Source organism: Plecotus auritus (genome assembly GCF_963455305.1).
Source record: "Plecotus auritus genome assembly, chromosome: 1".
NCBI classification, from domain to species: domain Eukaryota; kingdom Metazoa; phylum Chordata; class Mammalia; order Chiroptera; family Vespertilionidae; genus Plecotus; species Plecotus auritus.
Genome location: NC_137770.1, coordinates 233,391,188 through 233,418,900, shown reverse-complemented (window position 1 = coordinate 233,418,900; position 27,713 = coordinate 233,391,188). Strand labels below are relative to the sequence as shown.

The following is a 27,713-nucleotide window of genomic DNA, read 5'->3' as shown; positions in this document are numbered from 1 at the left end:
TGTGCGGCTCCAGGCTGCCTGGGAGCAAGGAGATGCTGGCTTCCGGGCAGCCAGGGAGCAGGCACTTGCGGGCTCCGGCCTGGGAGCGGGGACTTGCCAGCTCCTGGGCGGCCCGGGACCAGGGACTTGACGGCTCCCCGGCGGCTGGGAGTGAAGCCAGGGGAAGGAAGGCCTATTCTTGCATGAATATCATGCAACGGGCCTCTAGTATATATATAGTTTTGTTGATTTCAGAGAGGAAGGGAGAAGGAGAGAGAGATAGAAACATCAATGATGAGAGAGAATCATTGATCAGCTGCCTCCTGCATGCCCCACATTGGGGATCGAGCCCGCAACCTAGGCATGTGCCCTGACATGGAGTTGAACTGTGACCTCCTGGTTCATAGGTCGATGCTCAACCACTGAGCCACGCTGCCCGGGCTGATTTTCATCTTTCTCAATTTCAGGACCCCACCCCCCTATGTAGAAGGAGAATGATTTCTTTTGTAGGATTGTTGTGATGACTAAGCCAGATAACATATGACAATGTGTGAAAAGCCTAGGCCCTTAATAAATAAGAACCTTTGCTATGTTTACTGATCCATGACCATGCCTTGATACTTCCTGAAGCCAGCAGCCCCCGGTTTCCCACATAGGGGTGATGAAATGGAGAACTTGGAAGACTTTTGGAGCAAAGTCCCAAGTTTCTCTTGCACTGGTCCACACCCCCAAACCGTGGGCAATTCCACAGCTTTTAGGACCCTCCACAGAGTCCCCTTAGAACAGCCGTGGGCAAACTACGGCCCGCGGGCCGGATCTGGCCCGTTCGGCTGTTCTATCCGGCCCACGGAGCTGAAAGAGTGGAGGGTTCTCTTGTTCTCCCCTCTGCTCCTTTACTTTGAATTTATATTAGTTCACACAAACACTCCATCCATGCTTTTGTTCCGGCCCTCCGGTCCAGTTTAAGAACCCATTGTGGCCCTCGAGTCAAAAAGTTTGCCCACCCCTGCCTTAGAAGGTTGTCCTGGATTTGGGATGAGTTCCTGTGGAGCTAGGATGACCTCAAAACCACACATTCAAAATGTGAATGCTCCCATCAGCTCATTTGTGAGTGGCCTTGCCTACCTGGGGACTGGTAGACATCCCATTCCCCCAGGGCTGGCCCTGCCTCAGCACAGACACTCCCCTGTCAAATTTGCATTGGGCACAGCTCCTCAGTTCTTACCAAGTCAGTTGGTACAATGGTTGGGGGCTCATAGGCCCTCGGAGACAGGGAAGGGACTTGACCAGTTCTGATTACTGATATTGAGGCCCAGGCCAGCACAAAGGCCTCCTCAGCTTCCCAGATCCCAGGACACGCCCGTAAGGTTAGGTCTGGAAAGATCAGCTACGCATGGTCCCTATTATTTGTGCTATGTTCTTGGCTCCTGGTGTCTCTGTGGAGTCTTTGTGGTCCAAGGCGGTTGCTTGAGCTCCAGCCATTACATCTCTGCTCCTCCTGTTTCCCAGGGGCCTCCCCAAGCAGAGTTACCATTACTGAGATTTATTGATATGTGTGGTGATTTTAAACATCTCCACAAATTCTTTGATATTCTTACATGGGAAGGGGTAGGTCTGTGTCCCCTCTCCCTGAATCTGAGCCAATGACTCACTTGTTACCAATAAAAGGCAATGAGAGAGGTAGCATGACAGCTCAGAAAGGTCAGGCAGTGTCCCAGGGGTCCTCAAACTTTTTAAACAGGGGGCCAGTTCACTGTCCCTCAGACCGTTGGAGGGCCGGACTATAGTTTAAAAAAAACAACAACTATGAACAAATTCTTATGTGCACTGCGGGCCCGAGACGAGTCAGCTGCTAAGCAGGACAGGCAGCAGCACCCAGTGGGCCGGATAAATGTCCTCGGCGGGCCGCATGTGGCCCGCGGGCCGTAGTTTGAGGACCCTTGGCCTAGCCGGTATCCACTTGCTTTGGAGGGGCAGGCACCACTCCAGAAGTCTCACAGCCCTGGACTGCTATGCTGAAAATGCCACACCTGAGGAGCATCGGTATGATGACACTGGATGGGACTCAGGGCCCAGGGCCAGCTGAGTGCCAGTCCCCAAGCCATGCTTCCTCTCTCCAGCCTGAGGGACAGCAGTGACAACGGATAGAGTGTGGGCTTCTGAGGCTGCGTGCCGCAACTTATGTGCTGTTTTATCTACTCACGGGCCGAGTATCCTCCCACAAGCAGCTTCACCTTTCTGTGCCTCTGCTTTCCCCATCCGGACAACGGGCATAAGAACAACCCTTTTGGCACAGAACTGACACAAAAACTACATGGGTTAAAACATGCGACAGCTTAGAATCATGTCTCATTCAATATTATCTTGTCTTCTTCACTTCACGGCACCAATTATTTCCTGGAAGGATTGTCTCCTCTGTAGTTCTCTCTCCGCTAGACCGTGAGTGTACAGGGCAGGCACCGTGGGCACCATCCTCACTGCTGTCACCGCCAGAAGAATGGCTGGCACACAGTGGGGACTTGTATCAGTTTAGATCAGTGTATGTAAGACATGAACTCAGAACAACAGTTTAAAAAATAGCAAAGACATGAACTCATGACAACAGTTTAAAAAATAGCCGTGTACCTGCCTCTCCGGAAAAATGTTTGGAGGTGTGCAGCCCGGGAAAGTTTTATGGAGCGGCCGTCATCGAGGCCCAAACTGTTTCTACCGGCTCCTCCACCATGCTTGGCTGCCCACCTCATGGTCCAACATCAGTGCCTGAGCGCCAGCCATCATATCTGAGTCCTGTGTTAGGACCCAGTGAGCACACCCATATGAATTGCTTCTCTTTTTAGGAAACTTTCCAGCAATCCCACACAGTAACTCAGCTTCCATCGCATTGACCTGACCTTACTAGGTGGCTACACCTAACTCCAAGGCAAGCTGGGAAATTCAATCCATTGGAAGGGTGCCATTTTTCCCTGTGAAAGCGGGGAGGAAACTGGCAGACTCTGGCCAGTGCTCGGTAAATCTCGGTCAGACAGGTAAACGGTCCAGCAGCTTTAGTCCTTTTCAACCGTGCCCGGGGGAGTCCCACGAAGGCCAGGTGACCTGTAATTGGTGCCATCCCGGCCTATACTAGGCTGTGACTACTGCTTGCATGAGGGGGAGTCGGAAGGTAGGAGGCTGCCTCAGGAGAGAGGGATGAAGCAGAAGCAGCCACACCTCAGTCCCTGGGCTCCCCCTCCATCGCATACAGAAGGCCCCACATTACTGCCAGAGCTGACCCTGAACCCCAAGGGCCGACTGACCCCAGTGAGGCTGTCCGACGGAATGGGGACCGCTAAGGACAGGGCTGACCTTCCTCATTTGCACTCACCCAGGAGTTCACCTGCTTCACCAGTGGCAGTGCTCACCACCCACGACCTCAGGATGCAGTGTCACCTTGCAGTGTGGTCAGAGGGAGTGTCAGCAGTCCTCCAGGCAGGTGCACATTCCTGCTGACGACGGGGAACTGCAGGCCAGAGAGGCAGACACCCCAATGGGCCTCTTGGGACCCACGAGCCCTGCTCTCTCCTCTCGACCACATCCTCCCCTTCCCCCCTGGCTCAAGGCTAATCATCCAAGAAGATTGGTCTATAGAGGGTTCCAGAAACAGGTGCCAAGTCACAAGCTTCTGCTTCTGAAAGGGGAGAGCAGGGAGCCAGGTTTTGGCAGATATAGGCCAGGTTCACACATGCTGAGCGGACAGACTCGGACTTTTTCCTGGACTCAGCTCCTCAGCAGCCTTCTGTGCTCACAGGCGTCTCCTGCCTGCCGCCGCCATCCCAGCCTCCTCTGTGATGCCAGAGCCCACGGACAGTGACCCCAGGCCTGGGCTTAACCCTCCAGGTGCCAGGAGCAGAGTTCCCAAAGTCCACGGTCTCTTAGTTCTCAGGTATAAAAAGTACATATTTGGCTAATAGACTACCCTCTGCCCCCTCCCTCCCCCACTCCCACTATCACCATTAACACCAGCACTGCTGGGCTCTTCAGAACCTGAGCTGGGAGGGAGGTGTGATGAGGTGCAGACGGGGAGTTCTTTATGTGCTCTGAACTGTGCTCCTAATCTGCCAAGCACTCGACAGCCATTATCTTATTCATCTTCTCTTCAGTCCTACCAGGTAGACTATGATTATTATCCCCGCTTTACAGATGAGGAAACTAAGGCCAGAAAGCAGAAACTCCTTATCCTGAGATCCTGTCAGCAGGCCAAACATGCAACCTGTTTTCATTTCGTTTGAGCCTTTCTGTCACTGACAAGTTATTATTTTTTAAAGACTTATCTTTGGCTAAAAAAAAAAAAAAAATATTTCTGTCCCATAGACATGTCTAGAATTCCCTTCCACACACAATTTTTCATTAGCACCAGGTCCAGGAAAGGCTGAGGCTGTTTTAAAGAGATCAGAGTCCCCTTTCCATGTATTTGAGAAGACACGCTATTTCCCGAATTTAGCATCATCGAATCACGGCACCTCCTATCTACTGCGGGCCAACTGTATAAGAGACATTACGCCAGACACTGTGCAGTCCTTGCATTTCCTCCTCAGTCCCTGAAGGGACGAATCAGCATTGCTCTTCCATCTGGTAGTCGCTGAGGCTTAGCTAGGTAACCTGCCCCAAGTTACACACTTGGTAACTGGCGACCAGCTCTAAAAGAGGGCCAGCACTAACGGCCTATGAGCAAGATCCAGCCAGCCTCCCGTTTTTATGTTGACACTGTTGTAACTAATCTAGTTAAGAACAGGAAAGGAGCAAAGAAAAGGCCAAATATTATAGGCATATCATTTGGGCAGCTTCACCGGGAAGCTACAACTTTACACTCCCCAGGGGTCCAGCACAGGGAAGAGAGATGCATGCCCAGTAAAGTTGGGGGACTAGCGAAGGTGCTTGCTGTCAGTCACACCTGGGAACAGGTCTATTTAATCCCCTGAACAAAGACATTCGCTCTCTTGGTTTCTCCTGGTGCTCTTGGCTGTCCTGGGATTCTTGTTGTAGGGGGTGCGCTCTCTTGACTCCCCTACATTAGCCCACATGGTCGTGGACCATATGTAATGGACTAATGGACTGTCACTAGCCTGATGCTGAACTGGACCCGGCTCCAACCTGGAACGGAGACTCTGGACACTGGCCTTGCTTTTAGCTCTACTGAAGCTCCAACTACACTTCTTTCAGCACTGGATTAGGGGAAATGGGACTTTGGAAACCCAAGTGTGTAATTCCACACAAACAGAAATCACTCATTCTCCCATGCGAGTCTCAGAAAATTCTTTTTCTCGATATCGTAAGGACACCACCCCCAGTACTCAGTGGGGAAAGGGATACCTCAATTCCCCTGATAACAGCATGACCTATGAGCTAAGAATAAAGTTTACACTTTTAAATGATTGGGAACAAAATGGTATGGAAATGAATAGTTCACAACTCATGAAAATTATATGAAATTCAAATGTCAGTGTCCATAAATAAAGTGTTATTGGAACACAGCCATGCCCATTTATCTACCCTACTGTCTGTGGCTGCTTTCAAGTAGTTGTAACAGAGTCTGCATGGCCTGCAAAGCCTAAAATATTTACTATCTGGCCCTTTATTTAAAAACAGCTTACCTATCCCACCCCAAAGTGCAGGATCTTAACCCTTATTCCAAAGTTCCCAAGAAAGCTCCAAGGCCGGCATCAGAGTCCTGAGCACCAGGATTCCTGATCCTTCCCCTGGAATGAGGCCAGATAAGCCATCTAAGTCATCCAACTTCTCCGGGGCTTATCTGCAAAATACCAATCATCATCTCGCCCTGCCTCGCTCCAAAGACTGTCAGAAGATGAAAACAAGATAATGTATGTGAAAGCATTTTGTAATCCGGAAAGCACTCTATAGAAACGGGAAGGGTACTGCATGATTTGATTCAGAGAAAGGAGGATGGGATAAGGGAAGTAAGCCAATTGGGGGAGGGGGAGTTCTGCCTTGCTTTTGCATAATTCATTAATTAAGCAGACCAAACCTGCTAGACATGGCCTTGGCCACTCATGTCACAGTGTCTTTGGCCCTGAAGACAGAAATCGCCCCTTACGTATTCAAATTCCTGGTCAGTGCCACTGCCCCAGAGAAATGGCTCATAGCCTTCCCAGGCTTGGCCTTCTTCCCAAGGAGTAGTCTTCATCCCCCATCCCTGCCCCGCCCCCGCCCCCGCCCCAGGGGAATCTTAAGGTGCCAGGAGGACTCCCCTTCCCCAAACATGCCCAGATTCACTTCTCTTTATTCCAAACTTAAAACAAACACGTCTGGAAAGGCTAACATGAAACCCTATTGGTTATTTCTCTAGTGTGAACAAGTTAGTCGTTCATTTTTTCAACAAATATTTACTAAGGTCCCCCAACGTGCTGAGGAAAATGTATGTAGATCAATGATCCCCAGGAGGGAGGCCATCCGAGGGACAGGCGGGGAGGCTAGGTGGGTGCCACTGAATCTGGTGCCATCACCACTGTGCTGAACCACCCCCATTTTTCAGGGTGTCTAGAAAAGTGGAAGGTGCAGAGCAAGGCGCAGGGCGCTCCAGGAGGAATGGTTGGGATCGCAATAGTTTTGTAATAGAGAAGGTTAAGAGTATAAGTTACATCTTGAGTGTGAAGAGGTATTTGGAGCTGCTGCCTGGTAACGCTGGGGTGGGGTCACACTGAACTCCCTCCCATCCCCCCCTCCCCACCTGCTGCCCTGGGGGCTCTCAACACAAAAGCCAATCTGGAATCTGACGGCAGCCCTGCCCCTCCTGAGTCCCCCTGCTGGAACCGTCTAGGCCTGACACTCAGTCCATCTTTCCAAAGTGAGAGACGCACAAAACTGTGTACAGAATTGGATGTTTATTTCCACCATCTGCGTGGCGATACCAGTTCAAGTTATAATGGCATCCGCTCTCCATCAGTATTAGGGAACCATTTAAACATCCACAGCCATTTACTGATTATAAACACACACTGAAAAAAAAGGCGGCAAGTGGCATGTGGCCCCGCACCTGGTGCCTTTGTGTTCGTCAGTCAATTTCATGCCTAGGAAGCGCTGGGCTCCGTGGGGATGGCTATATAAGCAGCTTGGTTCGTTGTGGGTTTTTATTTTTTTTTTCCCTGGGAAACAGCATAAACCAAGTTGGCTCAAAAATACACTTATTGCAAATAGATGGGAATAAATGGAAAATAGACAATGATCATAAATGCAAACAAAAAAATGCTGACTTTCCTATGTTAAAAGGTCCATTTACTTCTAATTAGTAGATTAAAACCGAAGAGTATTTTTATCAGCCTTCAGGAAAAGTTATGAGGGGCTGCTGTGCAAAAGGCTCCTATCTCCCATGCCCAGCCCCTCACCACCCACCCTCACCCTGGACGGTTTGAGTCTCTGGCAATGACAAATAGGGGATAAACTGGACCTGGTGACAGCAGGCAGGGGAAACTGAAGGAACAAAGAGAAATTGATGCTGTTTTTTTAAGGTTGATTTTTTTAAAAAAATTATTTTAGAGTGAGGAAGGGAGAGAGAAAAAAAACCCACCCATGTGAGAGAGCAACAGTTGCCTCCTGGATATGCCCTGACTGGGGATCGAACCCACAACCTGGGTATATGCCCTGACCGGGAATCAAGCACTCCAACCGAGTCACACCAGCCAGGGTGAAGTAGATGCATTTTACAGGGAAACAAAGTTTACCTAAAAGGTGCGACATGTTTTCAGATCAACTTATCTTGCCTGCTTCTGACCAGCCCCTGCCTTGTCATTGGCCCACTCGTGGCTCCGTACTGAGTCTGACCTGAAATTAGCCGTGTGACTTTGGGCATCATTCTCGGAGCCTGTTTTCTTACTGGGACAGCTTCAAAGGGGGAGTTTCATTAGACCAACGGATCCCAGGAGCTCTGGGTGGCACATTTCTAGTTCACTTCTCCAAGGAGAGGTTTGTTTTTGCTCGGTTTTGGGGGGTTTTCTGACAGCTTTCTAACTATAAGTACTTTCTGCCTCTATGACCAAATGTTTTGGAGGGAGGAGTGTGGAATAACACTCAGCTTTTTAATAAGTCATGGGATGTAAAGTACAGCATAGTGAATACAATCAGTAACATCATAACTCTGTATGGTGACAGATGGGTTCTAGACTTCTCGTGATCACCTCTTAAATGTCTAATCACTGTGTTATGCACCTGAAACTGATATAATATTGTATGTTGACTATAATTTAAAAATAAATATTTATAAAAGCTAAAAAAAATAGAGTATAAAAGGTTTATGGGGAAGGCCCTGTAACAGAAAAGGGGGGCAGGCTGGGCAGGGGAGCCATCAGCCTGTGATGCAGACCCACAAAGTTCAGCCAGTGCCCAGGGGGCTGGAAGCAGAGCCTGCCTGCTGGAGGAGTCGCACTGGTGGAAAGAGCCAGGGCCGCTACCACCACCCCGCTCCAAAACTGACCGAAAGCTTGACTTTGGCTCAAACACCGAGTTTTGAGCAACCCTGAAGGAGCCCACAGCAGGGAGGCTGTCAGCCAAGCACACCCCCGTAGCGGTGGCAGGCCTTCTCTTGAAGGGCGAGCAGAGCAGTACCTTCTGTGTCGGCCACACGGGATAGAATTTTTAGGGCCGTGTTCTAAAAGCAATGGAAAAACCACTGAACAGTCTCAATCAGACAAGATGGGGTTTCATAGCTGCACGAGTATTTAAGAATGCCCAATGAACCACTCATACCCCTGAGTCAGGTGTTGGCCATATGCCAGGTGTCAGGTGCCTGGGACACGAGTGGACAGAACAAAGGTCCTGCTCTGGTGAAGCTTCTGTTCTTCAGAGAGGGAGGGAGACAAACAGTAGGACCTAAGAAATATTCACATTACATAGTATGCTGGATTTCTGCTCTTCAGTGTGGTCCACGGGCCAACAGTATCACACAGGGGTTTGCTGGAAAGGCCAGCCTCACCCCAGACCTAATGAATTCAAATCTGCATTTTACCAAGAAGCCCACATGACCCTTATGCACAGTAAAATTGAGGGTCCACTATCAATCTTTTTAAAAAATATATTTGTATTGATTTTAGAGAAACAAGAAGGGAGAGGGTGAGATAGAAACATCAATGATGAGAGACAATCATTGAGCGGCTGCCTCCTGCACGCCCCACACTGGGGATCGAGCCTGCAACCTGGGCATGTGCCGTGACCCAGAATCAAACTGGCAACCTTTTAGTTCCTGGGTCAACGCTCAACCACTGAGCCACATCAGCCTGGCTTCATTCAATCCTCAGACAAATTTTAGACAATGTTAAAGTGGGGGCGATAACTACAGTATTAAAAAGTGTAGTCTAGGTAGACCTCATTGAAGAGAGAAACTGATTAAAAACATAAAGGAGGGGAGGGAGTTGGCCAAGCATCTGGGCTGAGATGTTCACAGGCAGAGGGAGCAGCTGGAACCACGGCTCTGAGGCAGAAAGTGCCTGTAGCCTTTGAAAGCAAGATGGGGAGGGAGCTACTGCAGTTACCCAGACAAGAAACACTGGCAGTTCAGACCTCATTGGAGGCGCAGACGAGTGGAGAACTGGTTTGATTCTGGGTACGTTTCTAAGGTATATCCAACATGATTTCTTGATGGATTAGATGTAGAATGTGAGAGAGAAGTTGAGGATAAGTCCAAGCTTGGAAGAACAGAAGTGTGATCAATTAAAGTGGGGAAGGCTGTGGGTAGAACAGGTTTTTTGGGGTAAGATCAAGGAATCATGTAGAAGTTGAGATGTCCGTTAGACATCCACGAAATGATCAGTTTCACAGAAGTGTGGAGCTCAGGAAGGAGGTCTGCTAAAGATGTAAATTTGGGAGCCATGATCAATCATTCCACTATGGTCTTCTGAGAATAGGGCTAAATATAATGAACTACCGCCATGCTTGCAGATCTGCTGATTATACCAAAAACTTTGGTCAGACAATACAACCGATGTGGAAGTCACTGTAACACTAACTTTTTCTGTAATCCCTCCTGGGTTGTGATCTGACATTTCAGGTGCATAAAATAGGTAATGCAGTTTAAATATTGTTTTCTTTAGAATATTCTCAAATATAAATGCAAAACAAAAGGTAGTTCACTGATAAAAAACAAAACTGAAAATAAAAAAAGATGGTCATCTAAAATCAACTGTATACTTTTTAATTTCCATTGGAGAGTGGACAAAACTCACTGATGACTCCCTCTCAAAAAAATGTTCTACTAAAATAAAAGTTCTACTAAACTAGACAATGAATATATTTTAATTAAAATCTAGCAGCACTTGCTATAGTATAGCGGTGTGCAGAGCATTATAGCAGTTATTAACAGAAGTGCTGTTTCAGGCACTCAGTTAATCATTTACATATACTATCATCTTATTTAGTCCTCATTCCTGTAAGGTTGTACCCATTTCACTTATGAGACCGAGATTCAGAGAAGTTAAATATGTGAGCTCACATGGTTAATACGTACCAGGGCAGAAATCTAACTCCAAATGAAATGAGAACTTCCTATAAAATTCAAACAGCACAATTTAGAAATGAAATCTGCTGAGGAAGGAAATGATACTAACCTATTTTATTTTCAAATAAAGATAAGGTGCTTCTTCTAGGAAAGACTATCTTCTAAGCACCCAACTTTCTATAGACAATATATCCTTTACAAAAAGGTTGCTGGAATGCCATTTCCTTCCTCTTTAAAAGAAAAGAAAATCTAACCACCTCCACCCCCTATGACTCATGATTTTCACTGTAAATATGACTTTTCTTGCTGACATCTAGGCAAGGTGATACTGATTAAATAAAAAAGTGGGCAAGTAATTTTGTGTTAGTTATCTGTACTTTCAGATTTTATCTGTAGCAATGATTAGGTGAAATGATATACCGTACTGTTAATGATTTTTTAAAATTTTATTTCATGTAATAAATTATATAATTCATTTTTATCTTTAAACAGTCTACAGCAAAAAATATTTTTGAAAACATCTTTCTCTTTTAGTAAAACAAATAGGTTAGCAGGTTGACGTCAGCTTCAATTCTAATGGCTAAAACCCCCCACAATTACACAAACATTTCTCTAAAAGTTCAAGTTGATACCACTTGATAAAAAGGCTACATTTCCATTCTGCATAAGGCCTTAGATTGAACTGTAAAATTTAGGTGCGAAATTATAAAGATACACTCATTAGCCTTGAACTCATCATCTTACATATGTATATACCATAATGGCCAAAAGGAGCATGACAGTGAAAACAGAAAGGCACAAAAGGATGCAGGGGTAAGTCTTAGTCCTGTACATTATGAGCAGCTGGCCATGAAAGACATAATCCACACAATGTGACAGATAAGGACAAAAACAGTTCACAGGAGGTGTTGGGTCTTCTTACTGTTAACAGCAAATTTGATTGTTCTTATCAAATTATTCAGAGGCTATCAAACTTCTGTGAACATCAAGCATGTCAAACCTGCAGCCTGCAAGCCACATGCCTCGTTTATTGGGCCCGTGTTAGCCTTTGAGTTTGACATGTTTGGGTACATAAACTGGATTACTTTTTCAGTTACAAAGTAAGTTGGCCTCATGAAGTGCACAGGATAACAAAACCATTTAAGAAATCAGTACATCTTAGAAAGTGGGAAAAGAAAACCCAACTTTTAAGTGCACCAAAGGATATGTATGCAAAAAAATTTCTCTGACTGTACTATGAGATTGATCGGCATTTGTTGGTGTTGTCAATAGTTGGCTATTTTCCTCCACGAAAGAACACAAGAGTTTAACTCTCACGATGAGCTACTTATTCAATATAAAGTAACGTCACTGGTTAAAAAAATTACCTTTGTTTAATTTAAATTTTACTAAAACCTATCCTAGGCATATCATCCTATAGCTTAGACCTCATTAAAGTTCTCATTACAGGGTGGTTAAAGAAACAGAGCCGGACACCATGTCACCTAAGGCCTATCCTCTGGTAGACCCAGCCAAATTATTAGTGCCAGGATGCTTTTCTTTGGTCCTCAATGTTCAATTCAGGAATTCATGCCAGTACATAAAGGTAGCACTTGCAAGTACAACAACAACGTTTCACATGTCCTTCCTTCCATCCGCTTTAACCATAGACATAGAGCCTTCCTCAGCCTAGGAAGTGACCCTCTTTTATAAGTTGAGTGAGCAAACATACTCTGATCTTCACGCTAAACCGGTCATTCGAAAATACCATCCCCAACAAGCAAGGATATCATTTACACCAGAAGCCAGCCAGCACCCATTCTCTGCTAAGTTTGAAGTCAAAACTTACTCTCTTGAAGCAATCGGCCTGGGCCCACTTGCGAGTGAAATCCGACCAAAATGATTGCTCAGAAAACAGACCAGACCTAACAGTCTCCCTTATTAGATTCCATCCTCCTCAGACTTGCAGAAATGATCTCTCTGCTGCTGCCTCACTCATATGGTCAGCTGTATCCACTGCTTGGAACTCCTCATCCGACCTAACAACTCGAGTTCAGTCATTCTCAACAACAGAGTTTCTGAGGATATTAGAAAAAACATCTGTATTTCCTAGAAGTAATCCATGCGGTTTCCTTCTCAGAGACTGAGTACCAATGTGCAAGACTTGTCTATGTCATTGACATCAAGGCGCTGCTCCCGAAGCAGATTCAGGAAGATAGCCAATTGGCTGCAGCCCTTGCACGTGTAGATCCTGCACTGGGAGGTCTTCCTTCTCCTGCCACTCAGCCTTCTGTCATGTTCAGAGGTACTGCTGACCCCTTTGACTTTCCAGCTCCACCTACTCAAGACCGCTGTTTTGTGTGGGGTCTCAGCTGGAAAAATTCACCAGATTGCTAAGCTGTACATTTATCAGGCACCAAGCTCGACCACCTTATGTTCTGATCCCACATGCCTTAATATTAGACCATTGAGGGAGTGGACTGAGTATTCACTTGGAGAAATGATGGGATCATCGCTAATCTTGAGCCTTATGCAGACAGACATTACTGCAAAAGGAGAGATCTTGGCAAATGATCTTTATACACTGGAACCTGTATACCTTCGGTTACTACCTTATTTGCTCAATAAAAGCAATGCTGCCTATGCTAGGCAAGTTTCCAAAATCAAGCACAATCATTGCTTTAAGTCAGGCTATTAGCTTGAGGTCTATCACAGAGGCTAGTAAAGCTCTCCTCAGCCACATTATCACTAGCATTTTGGCCCCTAAGCATATTGTAACATTCTGGATTTCCTTCATGGCTGTACTGTTGATGCTGCAGATAAGCTGAGAGAGTTAACACGGGGAAGAAAATTATTACATGGTGTAACCATGCCTTTCATAGCAGAACAATTTAAACTCTGTAACTCAGTCATTGCCCAATCTGTGAGAAGATCAATAATCTTCAGCCCTTTGTCTTTGCTAGAACCACGATGCTGGGTTAAAAGGGGGGAATAGGCCACTATAAATAAGCTCACGAACATTTGTTAAGATAAACCAAGAAGCAATTAGAGGCCTACCAGAGGGAAAGATAGGCAAGATGGCTGAAGACCTCACAGCTGCATGTGACTGGATTAAGCTCTGCAGATCTGTTGGCCCAAACCTGAAGCAATTATTATCTCGCCTGCTTGAGGAAAAGGGTGTGATTCCACCTGATGTTCCTAGTGTTGGGTGGAATGCTGACCCACTGGCTACAAAAAGCTTCAGATGACCGATCTGGACTCACTGGGTCCTTAAACATCCTATCAACCCATGTCATGTTCACTACTGACTACATGGCAGACTTTACCAAATTGCAACGTGACTATGTGCTACATTTTCAAGCTGCATTCATACATGGTTTCAACCTCCTTGCCTCAATAATGCACTGTCGTGAGCTCCAGAAGAAGCGTTCTACCCACCACTGTCATGCAACTCCTGTACCCGTGAGATCTTAGAGAAGGGGTTTAGCTTAAGTCGGAGTCCTATTTATCCTGGGATTCCTTTCTCAAAACTGCCAGCTGAGACTACTACTCATACACGGCCATGGGAAGGCGATCCAGCAATTGCAGTGTCCTATAGGCTGGCAGAAGAAATCTCATCATTTGCTCAAGAAGTTCAAGAATTGGGTACTCTTCCTGACTCGGGTCCATCGCCTAAACACGTGGAGAGGTTGTCCCTAAGCCATATTGCCCCTCTCCCTGGACTGCTTACATTTGTGTCATTTTGGTACATGGGGCAAAAATATAGAGGCAAAGTCTCATCTGTAGCCAGGTATATCAGAGTTGCCTCTTACACACCAACTCTTCTCCAACCCTCAGGTGGTTCACTACGGCCGTTTATAACCTGCTTGATGTCAATGAGACCTTCCATCTAGCATTTAAGCTCAAGTTGACTCCTGTTATAGCTTAGCCAGACATATTACTCAGGGAGGTGCTGATTTCTAAGTAACTTTTTGTAGGGATTGAGACAATAAGTCCTGATGTCACCTGCCTAATGAGGCTAAACATTACTAGGGTTGACAGTCAAGGTGTGCAAGCGTCTGACTTGTACTCCTTACTAGGAATGCTGAAGCCCCTCGACGCAATCAGGACAACAATCACTGAGGTAAAGAAAACCACAGAATTTTGCCAAACCTCTCCTTGTCAAGCTCATCATAACGTGAGGTTTTTGCTCACAAGCCCCAACTGGCACTTGTCTGTACTCCTGAAGGCACATGCAGCAGTGTTTGTGCCCGAAGTACTTGTTCTCTCTCGGGATACTCCCTCTGAGGTCATTTTAGACCTCTGCCATGTTTGTAAGGCAATTATTCACACAAAGGGTGTTGCCAGGTATTCAGAGAGTTATTGAAGAAGCTTTGCATGGCGCTACCCAAGAGAATTTGTTGTCTGATTTTCTACTTACTAGTGCTCAGCCTCAACAACACAGAGCTTGATCATGTTAATTCCTGGATTCAAGGAGCTATCACTTCCTGTACCTTTGAAAAGCCTGCATTGGTAGGACCCTGCCAGACTCATCTTGTAACAGTTACTCAGGGATAACAAGCTTATTGGTCTGTCAGAAGCTTCTTTTTTGATCTTGAGCCTGGTGATTTGTGCTCCTCAGTATGTCCAAAAACTGATGGTATCTTCTGTGCCATTGTTGATACTACACTGTCAGTACTCAATGCTGTAGAGTCTTACCCAATTGTTGCCAAGTATGCTTGGTTTGGAAGATCTGATTTCTCCCAGGAAGTCCTTGTTGCTCCAAGGCTAACCCATTGATCCAGAAACTGCATTGCTACCTGGAGATACTCCGCAGTGCAATGAAGATGAGGCGAAGGAATCCTCAGACTTGGGTATGTTTGCTTGCCCACGGCTCCTGGGGGTGTTGAGGTGTCATTATTTGGGGAAGGACTTCACATACAGGTTCAATCTGATGTTCCTGACTTGGGTTTGGTTGTCCTGCCTTCCAGTTCGGCTCTGGATAGGATCTCACCACTGTCGTAATCTAGTAACCATTGGGACCATTTAAGAAAAAAGGAAAGAAAAGAAACAGAGCCACAGCAGCGTTATATGCTGGGGCAAAACACTGAAAAAACTTCATTTAAATTTACCACTCTGTATACCAAGTGCGTATTGGTTGAACAAAACTGTATTCAATAATTCACATTCTATAGCTTCATTCATCTAATACACAAAGCTAACTAGAAAGATTTATAGCTGAACACTGAGTTCCTAAGGCTGGTATCACATGTCATTCCCTGATAGAGTGAGAATTCATCAGCTGAGAACATAAGAGCCAAATTGAGAGTTGGATTTAAAATACCTTTCCCTTCTGTGTGTATAAGGAACACATTGTGTAGTGACCTAAAGAATATTTTCTGTTACTCAATTTTCTTTTCTGGGCAGACTACCACAGCACAGTGACTTTAAAAACCCAACTCCAAAACTCTACCTGACAGCCTGAGGAAGAGCAGTTGGGTCACACAAACAGGCCACCTTAGTCAATGACAGAAAGGCATCATCCTTGGCCCCTGCCACAGTTTCAGGACAACTAAGGCCAATTAGGAGGGTTACCAATTAATACTAGCAATTTAAAATAAACAACTGTTTGTATATACTTTCTTATACTTACATGTGGAAATGGGAGAGAGCAAGGAAAACAACATTGGGGTAGGGTAAAGGAAAGCCTGTATATACAGAACCTACAACAACCCTTCAAAAACTCTTAGGAATTCTAAGATCTCAAGGTCAAATTTAAACCAGCAGGAATAGAACTGGAATTCCAAAACCTCTGAAAAGGAAGTGCTAATAATAAACACTGCAGCTGATTTTATGCACCAGGAATGAAATGTTATAACACATCTATCATTCACATGTGGGCTCATGTAATTTATCTTCAATTAGAATGATTATCTATTCAGCAACTGAAGCCTAAGAGCTGCTGATACACTGCAGAAGAAACAGTATTTGCTAGTCTCTCTGCTCTGGCCTCTCTTAAACGACAATACAGATCACTTGTTCTGTAAAGCAGTTCTGGCTTACGCAAAGACAAGTGCACTGCCAGCATTTACACCAGCAACATCACTTCGTTCCTTTTCGCAGACTCCAGAGGTTCTGTGCAGACACTTCAGCTTATTGGTTCTACAATTCAGTCCCAAATTCACATAGAAAACATTACACAACTTTTTAATCCAAGATTTATTCCTTTAAAATAAGTTGTTAAAGCTATTTTTTTAAAACAAATCTTTACAATATTTGAACTCTAGAGATATATGACATTTATAATTAAGTACTTTATGACATTTATAATTAAGTACTTTATCTCAACAGTCTTGACTTCCAAGGTTGTCAAGCCAGTATCTAAAGTATCCTAAGTTATACTTTAGTGAGAGTGCATCTGTCTAAGCTCATGTTTAATAGCGCACATTGCCAAATCAAGAGAGAAAAAAACAACCCAGAAATCAAGGCAGATTCTCTACTGCAGTTTTTCAAAAGTATGTTCAGTGGATGTCAATAAGTCTTCAGATAAGGATACGTTCAAGTGGTTTCAAAGGAATTCTTAGAACCTTTACTATGCCAATAAGCTGGTCTGCAAAGTCCCCAAATTATTTGTCCACAAGATCTTTTATACCCATGAGCACCTCTTAGGAACAACACTCCACAGAGTGGGTCTTGAGAAACAGCTTCACCATTTGGTGTATTCAGAAGCTTCACTAATTCCTCAGACTATGAGACATCAGTCTATTTCTTAAATGACACGAATAATTGTTACAGCCAATAGGTCTGGAATTTCAGACTCAGAAAGTGAACATGTGGGCAAGGAGGGGGGGGGGGGATACACCTGTTTATCATACTACATCATTTCACTTCCCTAGCAATATATGTTCAGAAATACCCACGGTTAACCACTCTTTCTAATGGCTGTGCACAACACCTGGGCACACTAACCAATATTCGAAGGCTGCTTAAAGCAAAAACAGTGGAATTAAGTTTTCATTTACCCAAATGGAAAGATGCACAAGTGCCATATAAAACTATTTATAATTACATATTTAGAACGGGTAACGCTGGTTACTACCCAAGAGTCTATACCATATAGACAAATAACACTGTAGAGCTATCTTCTTTGAAGCACTATTGAATAATTAAAGTTGCTATGGAAAACTCTTCCCTTGAGGAGTTAGTTTACTTTAGAGCAGTGTTTCTCAACCTCAGCATTACTGACATTAGGAATTGGATAATTCTTTGTTTTGGAAAGTTGTCTTGTCCACTAGAGGATGTTAGATGTCAATAGCATCCCACCAATCGTAACAACCAAAAATATCCCAGATATAAGCAAAAATGTTCCAGATATTTGCTTGGATATAAGCAACTCATCCCCAGTTGAGAACCAATGCTGTTGAGAGAAAATTAAAACTTACCCCTTGACTACGCTTCTCTGGGAAGTGTCCATTTTACAGGCATACTGTGACTTGCACATATCCACAAACATCTAGAAATTAGTAGCATTAGAGATCTTTTTAAATTCTATGTGATCAGAAACAAAAGTAATTTGTGATTGGTAGAGAATGGTTAGGAAGAAAGTCTACACATTTCAAAAAGTATTGTGGTAATTTTACTGCTCTTATGTTAGTAAGAATTATCTGAATCATAATGCTTAGTTGACAAATATTTTCACAATTAGAAAAATGCTAATTGTGTATTATAATCCATTAAGGATCATAATGCTTGAGGCTATATAAGAATAAAAAGTTTAACAATCATAAATGGCTAAATCAGGCCATATTCTATTCCTTGACCAAACATTCTCCATGAAATTCTCAATTCAAAAATTTTAAGACTTGTCTTTAAACTGCTTGCTTACACTGTCACCTCATCATTTCTTTCAAATAATAAAAAAGAAACCCTTCACATGTCATGAAGAATCCTCAAACTTGTCAAGAATTACATTCTCTAGTTTTAAACCCATTTCTTCAATAACCACATCTTCAGTTTTGTCATTGTCAACTCCAGATCCATCACTCTCTCTATTTTGTTCTTTTCTTACTATCTTGAAACACTTGTCCAGTCTCTTTATGAACAAGTCCACATCCTGTGTCTTCATTCCAATGGCTGACGCAGCATTGAGGTAGGCACAAGGGTAATCATTTGTATGTGACATGAAGCCTCGGAAAGTGTAGCCACTCACAGTTTGCACAACCCCAAGAGGTACAACTCTAAAATGAAAAAAATTACCAATTTGATATGTCTGGTGATATTAGAGTATCACCCACAAACAAAAGATAGCTATGTTACTAAGCCTTACATCTACTTCTTAAGAAGTTTATAAACAGCCATAAATCATGGTCTATGAAGAAAGACTCTCAGCCTTAAACTAAACAGTATACAACACACTCAATTTTACATGGAAGTGATTATTATTTATTTATCTCCTATTAAAGAGATACAAGCTCTAGGAATTGCAGACACCTGTACATCTTCAAAGAGTTAAAAGAAAATTGTTTTTGTAGCAAATATGGAATCTGACTTAACATATACGAACTTTAACGGAATGGTGGAACTAGTATGCCAAAATCACTTTGATTAACTGCCATGTGTCACCTCAAATAATCAACAAACTAAAATTACACCTATCTGATCAGTGCTATGCAATAAGGATTTTAAAGCAAGGATCCCAAAGAAATTATGTAACTGCTTTCAGAGGGGCGGTGGTCAGCAATCAGTAATGGCACATGCGTTTTTTTAAGCTTGATTTCATTGGCACACTTGATATAAGCAGATTTCTAACAGTCCTTTTTTATTTCTCAAAGAAGTCAATTAAGATAAACTTAAACATAAAGATAAATAGGGGCAACACTAAAAGCTAAGAAAACCATTCTAAAAGTATCAAACTATGCTGTGTTATATCACGGTAAAAGCTGAATTCATCTAAGATTTTTTTCTTTTAAAAAGTTGTCCTTTGATGTGAAATCTTTAACCTCTGGTAGTCAGAGGAAAGCAACAGAAGAATGTAAACAGGAATACTTAGAACAAGTTATTTCTTTTCAAGTCATTCTTCTTTGACATCATCAAATTAAAAATGAAATTAATTTTTAAACCAGGTACATAAAGGAGCAAAATGTACATTTTTTCGAAGACAGTACTTAGATAAGAATTGCATAACCTTTTTAGTTTAGGAAATGGGCTTTTCCTTAAAATTACTTTCACTTAAATTTAGTAATGAAGATGACATTTCTACACCATTAAGTGACATCACTGAAGATCATCTAATAAAAGAAAATAAAGACAAACATAGAGAGGTAATGAACTTTTGTTTCTGTATGTCTATTGAAATAAACAAGATTCATATCTTTCTGTGTCTATCTGAAGTGTAGACAGTCCACAGGTGGGCATATAGTAGACTTATAGATTCTTGACCTCAATATTTATTCCACGATGGAATTCTTAGGGGTAGTTCAGCATATACTTTGGGGACTATTGTTAAAGAAAGGTACTTTATTAGCCAAATAACTTTTAAAAGCCAAATCAATCCAAGATTTTAAACATAATTACCTGGCTCCAGAAACCTGTCTGGTAAAAAGCATTGAGCCAAGTTGAGTGACAGCTTTGTCACGATGCTCATCTAGTGTCTTAAGTGTCACAGCTGAAAAAGAAAAAAGCACCCCAGTAAGCCTTGATTCACGAGCAAAAAATCACTCAAAAAACAACACTTAATAATGAAAACATTACTTTTTTGTGTGTTAAAATACACATAACATGAAATTTACCATCTTAGCCATTTTTAGGGTATGTTCAGTATTGTTCAATACAGTCACATTGTTGTGCAACCACCATCCATCCATCCATCCCTGTAATTCTTATCATTTTGTAAAATTGAAACGGTATACCTATTACAAAGTAACTCCCAATTCTCCCTTCCCTTAGCTGCTACAACCACCATTATACTTCCTGTCTCTATGATTTTAACTGCTTTAAGTACTTCATATAAATGAAATCACTCAGTATTGGTCTCTCTGTAACTAGTTTATTTCACAGAGACATTACTTTGTATTCATTGTCAAGTGGCATGACTGGCATGCACTTAATAAATTATAGTAAGGATTTGCTTGCATATCAGACAAAAATACATTAATAAAAATTAGCATACTCAGAATCAGACAGAATTTCCGTATCACCTCTCTAAAGAGTGAATTTTCCAATTAAGCAGATGAAACTATGACATGACAATATGGCAGTTTAGTCAAATTCAACCATTTTTTAAGAACTTGTAAAATGAGAAAGTGGGATATATTTTAGCACATACAAAACATTAAATAAGGTCAACTTCTGCATATAAAAATGAAAATTATCTTTCTGAGATTATGTGAGTAAACTGCACTCTATGCATACCACCAATCACTGATAATAGGTACCATTTCCTAAGGATGGACTTAACCATACTAGGTAGTTTACAAATATAATCTCAACTATCTTACCTAATAATAGACAAACATGTAAATTGACCATACCTCTGCTACGCCCACAGCCAATCAGGAGTGAGTATGCAAATTAAACCGACAAAGATGGCAGGTTAACTTGCATATGCAGGCGCAGAGCGGCCGGGAGGGGCGGGACGCCTGCTATGAGGGGGAGGGGGGTGGCGGAGGGAGCTACAGGAGCGGTGCTCCTGGGCGGGCCAGGAGGAGGACTTGCAGGCTCCCAGGCGGCCAGGAGCAAAGCCAGGGGAAGGAAGGCCTATTCTTGCACAAATATCATGCAACAGGCCTCTATTTCTTCAATAATTTTGCATGTGAGGATTATTATCTCTATTTTATAGATGGGGAAAGCAAGTTAGGGACTAGTACATGGAAGAATTGGGATTCAAATTATACCACATCATCTTCTATAGCATCTACATAAATTATAAACAAACAAAGGACTGGCTGGGCCAAATAGTTCTCCATGGAAGCCATTCCTAAAAAAGGTTTAAGTTACAAATGACTATTTACTAACTTTCCTCAGATATGCCTGAAATATGAAGCATATTACACTGCACATATTAACAAAGTAAAAGGAATATAATGAAGCTTAAAACTTACTTAAATGCATGAAAGTCAACATTTATATTATGCTGTTCAGCAGTTCTTGTCTACATGACAAAAATCATAGCCCCTCCACAAAGGAAATTATCATAAATGCAGAATTCTCTAACACAGAGATGCTCAAGAAAACAAACAATAATAGCAATAAAACAATGTAAGAATAGCTTTAACTTCTAATATTATGGTGTTTGTTAACTGACAAATATTTCTTAATATTTATATCGAGTTCTTACTAGCGACTAAATAATTTTCATTAGAAGCAGGAGTTAAAGTATTATTTTCTGACTATTAGCTATAATACTTAATATTGACTTGGATTCTTTCAGAATATAGGTTTTTTTTTAATCTTAGAAATACATTAAAGCATTTCCAAAGGCTAACTAAACCTTTACAACTTACAAATTAATACTGTAATAAATTTAGAAATATCATTGTAACCAGAAGGAATTCATACTCATTCTAGAAATACCAGCTTCCTGCTGCGGATGGTTCAGAAGTGCTGATTTTCCTTTTAAAGGAAAGAAATTACCTAATGATATGGGATTGTGAGGTGTATACAACAGTCTTTCATCGTAGGCTTCTACCAGCTTCTTTAGTTGGATGGACAAATATGAAAACATTTCCTGCAATAAGAAAATGTTACAGTTGAAAATCAAATAAGTATGTATTGAAACTTGCCAAATTTAATAAGACAAAATCTGACTGGTGTCAAGTTTGTGATATAAATTAAATTAAACTCATTCATGTGCCCTAGGAGCAATTCTTTACTTTGCTGCAATATAGTGAAATTCAAAGCTGCCACAATTATCAGAAACCACAGGATTTAGGTAAAGAAGGTGATGAACCAGCACATTTCCTGCTTTGGGGCTATCGTGTATCCGTCACAAATTCATCCTCTTTTCAGAACCTCCAGGGCTCCTGCTCTAGTCCAAGTAGCTGTCCATCTCTGCCCTGGACCACAACAATACATTCTAAATGATTTCCCTGCCGCCTTTCCAGCCCCTCGACAATCTGTTCTATACACAGAATGGTGTTTCAAAAGCATAACTCAGACCATGTCCCTCCCAATGACTACCTCCTGTAAGTATAAAAATACAAACTCTTCACCCAGAAGGCCCTGAACGATCTGGCTCAGCCAACAAGCACAACTCAGCAACTTACTACTGTGCCACTTATTACAGTGCCAGCCACATCGGCCTCCTTTCCAACAGCTGGACATGCCAAGCTCATTCTAGTGTCAGAACCTTCATGCCTGCTTCCCCTGGACTCAGAAGCTCTTCTCCAGTCATTCCATGAGTGGTCCCTTTAGACACAGACTAAGGAGACCTTCCTTTATTACTTCCCTATAAAAGCTGCTCAACAACTCTGTCCATTCTCAACTCTCAATCTCATTCCAACACCATTACTTATCACAATCTGAAATTATCTCATGTATTTGCTTAAATGAATACTGCTTATGACAATTTACTAGAATAGAAAAACTCCTTGAAAGGAAGGACTCTGACTTCTTCACCACTATTTCCTCAACACCAAGAAAAATGTGCCAAGCTTTTAGAATGTAAGTAACTTAGGAAGAGGTAGTTTAAAAATGCATTTCTTTTAAATCATATAAACTTAATATTAACAATTCTCTAAACTCAATTTAAAAATAGAGCAACTAAAAATTAAATATTGTATTCATGATCCTACTCTAGAGAACAATGCACAGCTAATAGCAGAAAATAAAGTAAAAATATTTTTATAAGTACAAAATTTCATGTGCACATGTAAGAAGTGGGAGTTCAACCAAGTTACATATAAATATTAAATTGGCAACTGTTTCACCTAAAATTATACTTTTTTCTGCTAGTAAGCCCTTTCCAAAGTCTTGAAATGAAAATCTGCCCACAAAAGTCTGCCCCTGAACAACCTATTTGCAATGACCTCCTCCAGCCAAAGTCAAAACCTATAAAGTCTAAAGATACAACTAAGAGCCCTGGGCCAACAGAGTACCCTGATGTGGAGACGGCAGGAAATGATACTTCTCTAATTTCAAAGGTCACAAAATCTGCTTCCGTTTTCTGTAAGGTAAGGGTTGCAGAGTCTGATCCCACACTGGGACACAGAATAGCTTTTTCATGTTTAAAGCACATAGACAACTAACTCCATCCTTGGTTAGGTAAAGATTAAGATGGACAGAGACAACAGGGGGGTAAGGGCAAGAATGGGGGGGGGGGGCGTTGGGGAGTAATGGGGGAATAAGGACACATATGTAATACCACAATCAATAAAGAAATTTTAAAAAAAGATTAATAGAAGAGAAAAATTTCTACCAAGTCTATAAATTACTAGAGGCCCGGTGCACAAAATTCATGCACTGGCAGGGAGAGGGGGATGTCCCTCAGCCCAGCCTGCACCCTCTCCAATCTGGGACCCCTCAGGGGATATCCAATAAGCAAAGAGGCTTAAATTATCTGAAAGCACAATATACTGAATCCTACAATATTCCACATATTAAGGTCCTAAATGTTCTCCCTTTAATATCACTACCTTTAAAATAGATCGTTTAGGAGACTGTACCACTATTTCCTACACTAATACTTAGCTAAGCAGTTTTTTACCTGATATATTAAAGGCACTACAGAACCTGCTTGGCTTTTTTTTTTTTTTTTTTTTTTTTTTTGCTACAGTTAAATCTATAACTGACATTTATTATAAAATACTTCTGTAAAGGGAGAAATTTATTAGCACCCCAAGCAAATATATATAGAGAGATTGTACTTAAAAGAAATGAAATATTATTGATTTTCTATGTCATTTTTGCTGTATTTAACTTAATTTTAAAAGACTCTTCACTACAGATAAACTGAGCTGTATACCTGAATGCTAATGTCAGCTATATTTTCAGAATAAAAATACAAAACTCTACACCATAGTTCAAGATGTTAATGGAGGGGAAGTTGAATTATATTAAGCATTACCTTTCCTATGGCCTTTTGTAAACTGATTTGCAGTCATGAAGCCCAACATTCAGCCTACCCCTCCCCATAACCCAAAGTTGTGCATAATTCACTAAATTTTAATGAAAAAGGTCTTATGTAATCATGTTTTTTAAAACATACTGTTTCATGTTCAGCTTAAGATATAAATAGAACTTTGCATATTACTATAGTATGCCTCATAAGGTGGGTAATACATTAAAAGGAAAACATAACAAATAGTCTAATCTTTCACTGATAACATGAAAGGATGGATGGACAACAGGCTGTAGGTACATATCCATGCAAAGATGTCCATATTTGAAGATAACAGTACAAATGCAATGTATCTCTATGATTGTGGCCAAATTAAAGGATCCAGGCACACTCGGCAGTCTTTGCATCCCAGGCTAAAGTACAGCTTTCAAATTCTTCTGTTGCGGCTCCACGAACAGGCCTGAAATCTCATGCTTTTGTTGAGATTCAACCACTCCACGTTTAGGGCCGCAGATCTTCTAATGTTTCCAAACCCAGCTTTGCTATAGACATTGTTTGGCCTAGATGTCTGATGTTCTTTTATAACGTAGTTTGTCCTCCAAGTGTCAACTAACAAATTCCAGCCCCTGGAGCAGCCATTCGCTGCCATCCTCTTCTGCACTTGTCCAATTCAGCAGATATTTGCAACTATGATTACTTGCCTGACCTGTCAACAAAGCACTCTTCTAAAAGGAAAGCTAAGCAGAATAATGGTCTTCTCCAGCAAAACAGGTGAGGATAAACTTCTAAGACCGATCTTTCTGTTTGCTTAGAGAAACTCAAAGAAACAGTCTCTTAAATTTAACCCCTTCCCTTTTTAAAGGCTGCTTCAGTTAAATTCCTGGTCATTTCTCCCGTCAATGAAGCAGCTGTGTTGATCCAGAAGGGGCTGAGGGCAAAGAGGCTCAATTCACACGCATAGTTCCACTTCCTCTGATCCTTTCACCCTTCAAAAGAGACAGCTTGAGAAGGAATGGCTTCAAGCTGAGTTCCTGTCTGCCTCTACTGTGAGAAAGATAAAGCCTTTTCTGAAAAGATATACTAGATGAAATAACCTCTAAAAATATCATTGTGGTGAATAAGGGCACAGAATAAAAAAATTCCAAGTTTTATTTTAACACTCCTTTTTTTAGTACGAAATAACACCAATAATATAAAAAGGAGCTCTCGGTGATGGTATATAAATAGCTCTGGCTGGAACAAAATAGCTTTGCCTCAGCTTCTCCAGCGCTGAACCAATAAACTATCACGATTAAATTTTCACAGTTCAAAAGCAAGTCCATTTAAACAATAGAGGCTCTTACTTCTGCAACAAATCCAATAAAAAAAACAATATTTATGCTACATATATGTAATTATGGTTTATGGAGGACATCGACATTTTTCAATGAAAAGACTTGCCCGTTGAATGAAGTTGTAAAGAACAATTTTATTCACTTACAGTGACAGAGTTCTCAAATGAGCATTCTAATACTTGAAGGCTACTGCTGCAGATAATCTGTATTCTAAGTCTCTATTAAAGAATTTTAAATAAAACCAATTAACACCGAATAGAGCCTTTGGGGTTTTACATACTCCACTGGATAAGAAAGCGGCAGTCACAAGATCATCGTTTTTATGGCTCAAGTGCCTAGTACAGAGCAGGCAAACACTCCCTGACACTGGACGCAGTGAGAGCAGAGTGGTCAGACAGCAAGAAGAGACTTTAGCACCACACTAACCTGAGTTTCAGTGGCAGTTCTGGCACTTACATGTGGTCCCTGAGTAAGTACTTAACTTTTCTGAACCGCAATTCCATTTGTAAAATGGGAATAATGCCTACCTCAGAAACTTACTCTGAGTAATAGGAAATAATGAATATAATAAACCTAGCAGCGTTTCTGGAATACAGCATACATTCATAAAAATGTTTTTCCCCATCCACCTACTTTTCCCTTAGCCTAAAAGAGGTTTCAGGTTAAAATAACTAACATTAGCTAGCAGGACCCCTCTAGACTCATGCTAATACCCAATAGCTACAATCCTATTCTTATTCTCTCCCTGTTTATTCCACTCTACTCTACCTAGATAAAAAGAAAAGAACAGCCCTAACCGGTTTGGCTCAGTGGATAGAGCGCCATCCTGCAGACTGAAGGGTCCCAGGTTCGATTCTGGTCAAGGATATGTACCTTGGTTGCGGGCATATCCCCAGTACGAGGTGTGCAGGAGGCAGCTGATCAATGTTTCTCTTTCATCAATGTTTCTAACTCTCTATCCCTCTCCCTTCCTCTCTGTGAAAAATCAATAAAATATATTACAAGAAAAAAAAAAGAACAAAGTTCTGGGTGTTACAAAGAGAGCTGCCTCTTAACATCTGGTAAGGGTAGAAATTGGTATGAGGTACCATGAAATTGAAGAGATCATCATCTTAAATTGTTCAACCTTACAAAATGTTTGACTTATAAATTACCAATGTGACTTGTACTCGATTACTAAATTATATGCCAATTACCATGATTATAATGCCATGGCCTAGGAAATAACTATTTTATTTTAAGAAATATTTACAGTCTTTTAAAACCAGAAGTGGTCTGAGATAGTTGATTCTTTCACAAACAAGAAAATAAAATCTGCGAATTCAAGTACCTTTTTTCAAGTGAAACAACTAGTTAGGAAAGAGCTAAGACCCACTGGTGCCTGATACAACTACTTTGAGGTGACAGTTTACCTCACCTACAAACAGAAGCTTCATCTGTCCTTTGAAGAAGGTTCCTTGAAGATTTTGAGGCCTTCTCTTGGCTACTACAATCTATGGCCATGATGATTACTTTATGGCGTTTATCAAACTGGAGTTCTATTCTAATCATTTAAAATTTTTTTCCTCAGGTTTATCAAGGTATAATTTACATACAGTAAAATTTCAAATGTCCACTTTTCAGGTGTCCACTTCTATTAATTTTGAAAAACATATTAACAGTCATGAAGCTACTTCCACAATTTGCCACAATAGTTCCCTCCCCCAACCCAAGTCACTGGAAACCATCTTTTTTCTGTCCTGATATTTTTTGCCTTTTCCAGCATGGCATATAAATGAAACCATATAAAAAATATGGAGAACTTTAAAAAATTAAAAGAAGATTTTTAAAAATGCAGAACTTCTGAGTTTGATTTATTTTATTTAGCACAGTGCAGCATTTCAGAATCATTATGCTGTTGAATATATTA

At 41.8% G+C, this 27,713-nt stretch overlaps 1 protein-coding gene across 1 annotated transcript in view; it reads right to left on the bottom strand.

The window, feature by feature from the left end:
• Positions 1-16,614: 16,614 nt before the first annotated feature.
• Positions 16,615-27,713, bottom strand: part of SEPSECS (Sep (O-phosphoserine) tRNA:Sec (selenocysteine) tRNA synthase) — a 35,149-nt gene continuing 24,050 nt past the window's right edge. The window contains exons 9-11 of the mRNA XM_080641235.1: positions 22,046-22,139; positions 19,988-20,078; positions 16,615-18,651 (exon numbers count right to left, since the gene is read on the bottom strand). Of these exons, the coding sequence (XP_080497361.1) occupies positions 18,351-18,651; positions 19,988-20,078; positions 22,046-22,139 (486 nt within the window). The 3' untranslated portion in view covers positions 16,615-18,350. The remainder of the gene's footprint in view (positions 18,652-19,987; positions 20,079-22,045; positions 22,140-27,713) is intronic.